The sequence below is a fragment of the Athene cunicularia genome (genome assembly GCF_003259725.1).
Source record: "Athene cunicularia isolate RWA chromosome 19 unlocalized genomic scaffold, athCun1 chr19_part1, whole genome shotgun sequence".
Taxonomy (NCBI): domain Eukaryota; kingdom Metazoa; phylum Chordata; class Aves; order Strigiformes; family Strigidae; genus Athene; species Athene cunicularia.
The window spans coordinates 2,068,031-2,075,707 of record NW_020799124.1 but is presented as its reverse complement, the minus strand read 5'-3'; the positions used below and the strand labels follow the sequence as shown (position 1 = coordinate 2,075,707).

The 7,677-nt window shown below is 45.5% G+C and overlaps 1 protein-coding gene across 1 annotated transcript in view; it reads left to right on the top strand.

The window, feature by feature from the left end:
- AATF (apoptosis antagonizing transcription factor) overlaps positions 1-7,677 on the top strand; it is a 61,580-nt gene that overhangs the window by 8,077 nt on the left and 45,826 nt on the right. Inside the window, exons 2-4 of the mRNA XM_026861805.1 lie at positions 2,253-2,441; positions 3,079-3,525; positions 4,187-4,324. Of these exons, the coding sequence (XP_026717606.1) occupies positions 2,253-2,441; positions 3,079-3,525; positions 4,187-4,324 (774 nt within the window). The remainder of the gene's footprint in view (positions 1-2,252; positions 2,442-3,078; positions 3,526-4,186; positions 4,325-7,677) is intronic.

Below are 7,677 nucleotides of genomic sequence, written 5' to 3'. Positions count from 1 at the left end.
GTGTATAAGAGACAGGCCCGGGGTTGCCTCAGGGCCCGGGGTTGCCTCAGGGCCCGGGGTTGCCTCAGGAGCGGGGTCTGCCCCCAGAATGGGGGTTATGTCAGTCTCGTAGCTACCCCCGGGATGGGCGTTACCTCAGGGGCCGGGAGTGAAGTTACCTCCTGGCGGCCCGGGCGGGGCTGGCCCGGTGCAGGCCCCGCCACAGGCCGGAGCCAGGCTGGGGAGCGGATCCGTCTGGAAATTTCCAGAAAAAAAGAGCCATAAAGTGCGGCGTTGGGGCAGGACTGCTTCCTCTGGCCGTGAAGTGTGGCTGTGGGAGCAGGAGGGGGCTCGGCGGGCGCGGTGGCTGGTGACACCCCTCCCCGGCGCTCGGAGCAGGCCGCAGGGTGCTGTGCGGGCCGTGCTTGATGCTTACCAGGGCCAGTTATCGGTCTGTATTTTAAATCAAGCTCTTTTTTGCCTTAATGGTGGTTTGGGAGGCATTCCTCCCCTTCCCTGTGACATGTGGGTGGTGGTGTCATCTTCTAAGTTTCCAGGCCAGTGCCTGCCGCTGCCTTGACCTACCCTCTGCAGAGCAGGGTCTCCCCACTGGCCAGTAGACCAGCCAAGCCGTGGGGCAGGACTGGTCTGTGGGGCACGTCTGGCACGCTGGTCCTGCACTCACCTCTAGAGATAGCGAGTTAACCATCACCCACCGACCGCAGCTGGCTTTCAGAGGAACCAGGCATCAGTCACAGTAAACACTGTGCCACTTAGCACGGGTCTTCTGTACAATGATGTGAGAGCAGTAGTATCTTGTAATCAGCATCTTAGTAGCTGTTGATGAAATGGTTTTAGTCAGCAGAGGCGTTTTCCCGTTTTAGTAAACATTATTTCATTTCAGACTTTGTACTTTAGTGGTGCCAGGACTGAGAATGCTGGAAGATCTTTTGAGTGCTGCAGCTCATCCTGCATCTGCCCCTCATGCCCAGTTGTTCCTTGTTGCCGAGCATCTTGCCATCCTCTTGTAGCTGCAGTGACTATATTTAGACCTCGTGTTGTTGCTTTGGTTATGAGTAGCAGATTTTTTCGCTTCCCCCCTGCCTCAAGTAAACACTGTGTTTGAGGCATTAACATTTCCAAACACATTAAAAGAGCACTTAGCGATGTTCAGCCAGTTGGATCACTCAATTGGTTGAACAAAGCTAACCCTGTAATTTTGCATACAGGGTGTCTTGCACATGAACGAAAATAGGGAGGGAGTATGGTGTGATGTGTTCTCTTTGCTGGACTGCTCCATTCCCGAGTCCTGGAGAAGATGGGTATGAAAGAGAGTAACAACCACAGTGAAATTATTTTCTTTGTTTAGCCATTGTGAAATGTTGATGTATTTATGCGGCTCATATATAGATATCTATCTATCTATCTATATATATATATATATCAAGAGGCCAAAGTGCATCTGAATTGCAGTTTTCCTCATTTCATCTAAATGTGAAGTGAGTGAAGGGATTCTAGCTTTACTGAGCCTTCTGCCCAGAGAACTGCACTTCTCATGAGACCCTCATGGATCTGTGTTAGGGCTTGGATGAGCTTCGTTTGTCTTGTGTTTTGTGCGAGCTCTCTAAAATAAAGAAGAGGCAGGGAAGAAGGTGTGGATGTAGGCAGTGTTCATTCGAAAATAATTCAACAGGATCTTTTTGGTGTTTGTTGAGAAACATTGATCTCTGCATTGCAGTGAGCCCTGTGCTACCAAACCTGTGTATGGAGAAGTCCAGAGCATTGAGAGGGAGTTGGCACTGGTCAGTTTGTGTTATGGCTCCCTTCCTCCTGCAAAGGTTAACCTGGGAGCCGGGAGAACAGCTCTGGCTGCAGAGAAGTCACAGGATGTTTTCTGAAAAATACCCTTGGAGCTCTTCTCTTTTCTGCCAGACCGTAGGTATTTCTTTACTCAGTAGTTCCTAGGCAGGACTGGTGCTGATCTACACAAACCCTAGCTTTGAGGTTTTTTCTTCACCTTTGATTCCCCAGCAACCTTTTCCCCCTTTGCAGAAAATTAGGGTACTAGCTTTCCTTCACCAGGCAGGAAGAGCCTTGCTCCCTCTCGGAGCCTAAAAGCCAGACTCTTACATGATGCTGTGTCACCATCCCGCTCACTCTTGCAGTATATTTTTGTTTGTAGAGCATGAGGAGTTTTCCATGGTCCCTTCCTGCAACTAGTTCTTCCAGTCTGAAATTCAGTCCAGACATTTCTCCCTCCTTCTTCCCCACAGCTACAGTTGCTAAAGTGATTGACAAATTTGAGGATGAAACTGCAGATGACATTTTCCCTGTTGGCGATATACGAAAAAAAGCTTCAGCCTCTCTCTTGGAAGCTGATAAAAGGTACAGTGGAAAAGCTACATCTCGCAAAGCTCTGCAAGAAGAACTCTGGGGAGATGCTCTGTCTGAAGAAGGGTCTGGTAAGTAATCTCCTTTCTTTCTCCTTTTCACTAGACTGCTCAAAATGTGATGTTAGTGTGTTAGCTGAGCTAGTGCCATCTGAACTGAGATGAGAAGCTTCAGGGCCCTGTTACAGAGCAGTAAACAGGTCCAGTTAAGTTGAACATATTCCTGAAATTCAGGCCGTGTGTTTTTGGGGAAGGGGAAATCCCAGAAAGGGTTCACTTCTACAGATTGAGGGAACAGCATGACTAAGTGTGAGGTGAGGTTCAGTGCGCTGACTGCATATTGTGTGGAAGAAAAGAAACAGCTCCCTTTTTTAAGCCAGTGTATCTCAGGGACAGCAAGTATAAATAGATTCTTATTTTAAGAATTCATATAGCACATTCTGACCACCTTGTTTGCTTATCATGTCATTGTTTCCTGGGAAAAGCTGAGCCATGGATCTAATCGTTGCTGCAGAAAATGTGTGCTGAGAACTTTTCATGGATTTGGTCTCGTGTTTCTGTTATTTAGCCAAAGCAGAGTAACATTATATGCAGATGAAATGGAGTTTGGAGCTCAGATAGCTCAAACCTGTAGCTATTGATGATGCATGCTGCCAAGTGGCACATTTTTCTGGTGAGTAAATAACTTTTTTTCTCTTTCAATTAATAGCTGAAGAAGCGTTAGAGGAATGGTACAGCGGCAGTGAAGATTCAGACGAGAATGAGAGCTTAGGCAGTAAAACAAAGGAGAAGCCCAGCAGTGCTGGCAGTGACCAGGAGGATTACTCGGAAGATGACGAAGAGACAGATCTGTCTGTCAAGGCCAAGGCACCAAAGTTCAGTTTCCAGAACATCACAGACTTTGAGAAATTTACAGAGGGGATGGACGATATAGGAAGCAGTGAGGGGGAAGATGATGATGATGATGATGATGATGATGATGATGATGATGATGTCAGCATGGAAGGAGGAGGTGATGAGGAGGAATGTGGGAGTGAAACCCATGACAATATAAAGGAAACCAAAGACAGCGAAGATGATGGGGGGATGATGACATTCTCAAAAGGACGAGAGACTGAAGAAGTAGAAAAAGGAATAGCTGTGAAGAACCAGCTAGGTTTGTGCATGTTTGCTTTGTATTTTGACCAGACTTCCACCTTGCTGACACTGTAGAAACCAGCCATGTTAGGAACCACTTCAGCACGTTAACATGCTGTTAGCATACTGCACGTGCGTGCTACAGCAGCCCTGGTGATTTGCAAATGTTCTGCCAAATCTGCTATGCAAGCTGGTGTCACTGCTGCTACAAAATCTCGTGTTATGAAGTGTATTTATCCACTGGCTTAATTAAGCCATTATTGAATATACTTGTAGTGTTGGCGAGCCTGGGGACTTCCTATGGTAGAGCCGTGCAGCAACGGTGATACCACTGCTGTTCCTTTCCAAAATCTAATGCCAAATGCCATTTCTTCCTGTCTGTCCTATGGAACTATCAGACCTCCATTTGCAGAATGTCTTTTTAAACAGTAAAGCAAAGGGATGACTTGTTTTGTGGATCACAGAATTGCAGTCAGGATCATAGGCTGGGATGCTGCTTTGTCCAGAGACACTCTGTGGTACCAATTTTGTGCTGGGTCAGTGCATGCAAAAGATTTGTCCAAACCAGCAGTCATGTAGCACAAAGGGGAGGGCCGGTGCTGTTAAGTCAACAGCTCCTTCACAAGGATCAAGTGCTTTGGCTTGCTAAGTAATTGTTTTATTTTCTCTTTGTTATGAAGCATTGTGGGATCAACTGTTGGAAGGGAGAATCAAGATGCAGAAAGCGCTCGTAACAGTCAACCGACTTCCACAGCCAGATGCTTACCCAGTCTTCAGAAAGGAAGGTGGACAAGAATTTGACAGTGCTGTCCAGAAATGTAAGAATTCTTCAGTATTTCTGCTTTGGGTAGGCTTTGCTATAGCCAGTATGTTTTGTGTGTGGGGAAGCGTTAATGGGAAAGTGAGGGCTTGGAGTTGCATCTGTGCGTAGGATTAGCTGTTGATTTGTATGGCCTTAATCGTTAGGTACCACGCAAACAGAAACCAAAACCTGTTTCCTACCTCAGACAAAGAAAATGTCTCCTCTTCCCTGCCTCTGTCTAAGCCCAGGTGATCTCAGCTGGTGGCCTGTCCTCACTTAGGTAATGTTGGTAAGCCGCAGCTCAGGTCCTGCTGCTGTTTTCTAGTTCATGTGGGGATTGAAGTTTGCTTATCAAATTTAAGTTTCGTATCGTAGAAACTTGCTGTATCGTAGAAACATATGCTGTATCGTAGAAACAGTTGGTTTGGTTATCGCTGTTCACTGCAGAGTTGGGAGGCTTCTTTGTCTGGAGACACCTTGTGGTACCAGTTTTGTGCTGGGTCAGTGAATGCAAAGATTTGCCTTAACCAGGAGTAGTGTAGCACAAAGGGGAGGGCCTGTGCCGTTAAGGGAAAAGCAAATATCTTTACACCTTGGAGCTGTTTCATCTGTTTATTTCTTAAGATCACTATGAATGATACTGCCCTGATGAGATGTGGAGTAGAATCTCCAATATGGCAAATACAGTGTGCACGCTCCAGTGGATAAGTGCGAAGTGCTCAACTTCAGTGTGTTGGGGGTCTATTTAATTTTGAGGATTGGACACCCTTTTTACTTGGCCTTAAGGTGGATGCACAGGGAGATGAAATGTCTGGTGTGTTATCCTCGAGAATAAGTACGAACTACTGCAAGTATCTGTTGGTGTCCATTTCTCCCTGAGATGATTTTTGTTTTCTGTCAGAAACCATACAGATGACAATGTTTATACACGGATTGTTCTTTTTTCTAATCCCATTAATCAGAAATTAGTGAACTTCACAGGACATTCTTCCAGTGATTTTGAATAATAAAGATAAGCCCAGTCGCATTTTAAAGCTTGTCATGTTGGTTATCCCTTTCACTTCTATTTCTTCTTCCCCAATCTTGAGATACTGCTCACTTCCCAGAACGTTTGAGCTCTGCAGGTGAGCAGCCCTGGAGGGTCCCGCAGGTGAACCGGTCGGCGGAAGCACGGCAGCGGTGTCTCCAGCCCTCCGTGCTGAGGCTTGCCATGGCCCTTCGGCCACACCATGTGCTGGTTTGTACCTGCTCTGGTGGTACCTGCGTGTTGAGAAGTTGTGGCCTGGGCTGGCACAAATCATCTTAAAACTGGATTAGGAACTTTGACCATTATTGAACTTGACCCTGAATCTTGCCCCCACACCAAATTTTCACTGTCTTACAGCCTGGTCTAAGCATGATAGCTAAACACCTTATCTGGAGTTTCAGCAGGTGAGATACTTTATATTTTAAAGTTAGCTCTGTTGCTTTAAATGAAGTGATTAAGGAAAAAAAAAAGGCGAACTCCCAACAATACTAAGCTGACCTTTCCGTGAAATACATGTTATTAATGTATTTAATGAGATGCATTACAAACTGCACCGAGCACCATGTTTCATTACGGGTCTAAAATGCAATATCATTAAAGACCTTTAACAGAAACAATGGTTGACATTTTGATATTTCCCATAAGCAAAAATACATCCAAGAACGTGGAGTATAGTACTGTACACAGTTCAGCAGGGAGGCTGATCTTTCAGTTGTCCAGAACACTAAAGGAAAACCCACTGTTAATTACTGCTCAGTGTTCCCCTCCGTGCCCTCTTCCCATAATCTGGGCAGGACGGTTGCAGGACCTGATGTTCCTGAGAGCTTGGGTTTGTGTTCTGTAGTTCGTCTGTGACAACAGCAAGAAAATAAAGCTGGAGTGACCTGGGCAAAGTTAGCAAAGGGGGTGCTCGGACTGACAGACAGGAGATAATGAATTTAGGAACATTCTGCTACTACTACACTTGTTTAGTGTTTTCTGGTGTTCTCTAAGGGACCAGATTTATATTCCTTTTTATTTCTATTTTTTTAAAATACAGTCTATAATTGTACAGTAAAGTAGGTTATAGTAAATAGTCATTTATGATGAGCTACAGTATTGTCCAGTGCTGCTACCTTTCACTGCCCTGCAAAGATGCTCTTTCCAGAAGTTGTAAAATGCCAAGCATGAAATAAGGACTAAATTTATACATTAAGATCTTATGGAAGACAAGGGATGTAGCTGGTGTTATGTGACAAAGACCCATTTCTCTCACTTTGCTCTGTTGGGCCCTGGGAGAGGGATTCGCGTCTGATTGAGAGCTGGAGCTTTACCCCATGGGCAGTCTGAGCTGTGTTACATCTTCACTTAGGGAGCTTCTGCCTGGATAACAGGGCTGTGACTTGTCTGTTCAGGAGGTGAAACTAAGTCCTTCCTGAAAATAGGCATGATACTATAAAGTTCTTTCATGAATTGATGCACCTTGATTTATGGGGGGGGGGAAATCTCACTTATTATAAATCGGCTTCCAATAAAACTCCTGGTTTTTAGCTGATCAAGGGGTTTAGTGCTTCTATAAAAGTAACCTTTTTTACTTGATTCTGAGCAGTGGTGTAGTGGGCTGGGTAAACATTTCTGGACTCCTGAGTTCTCACCCCAGTTGTGTTACCAGCTTGTGGGTAGGTTACCATTCTCCAGAGAGGAAAAATGAGAAGAAGTGGGCATGAGTAAGTTTAGAGATGTTTGCAAATACTGAATGCTGAGGTGATTTCATTGTATGTGATGCACTTCGGTCCTGGACAGGAGTTGGGATAATCATGACATTGACACTCTTTTGGACTGGGTGATACTCTCTTTTCAGGGAAGCCTCTGCACTTTCCAAATCCACAGAACAAATTTGGCATGCTTTCATCATCTTCATTGGAGGAAGTGGTTTGGTGACCAAGTCGCACAAAGCAGTTGGTGCCAAAAATCCAGACTCTTGGTGCACGCTGCAGCCTGCTGAAGGCAGGAGGGCCCAGAGGGTCTCGGCACCAGCTCTCTGAGGGCCTGGACAAGTCCCTCGCATCTCTTCGAAAGCTGCCCCACAGTGCTTGTGGTGATTTACCCCAAGGCCTTCTATTGCTTATGAAATTTCTGCTCTGTGCTCACAGGGAAGAAGGTGATTTTTTTTTTAAATGGAAAATGGTCCTTTGTATATTTGCCTCTTTGGTATCTCCCACTTGTGACAACCCTCTGTGCAGCTCGTGGTGGTAGTGAAATTCCCCCAGGGTTTGAGTATAATTGTGTTAAAGAGTAGACAGTTATGCTCTATACATTCACAGTTTTAAAGCCAAATCTGGGTGAAAATGGTAAGGTCATGC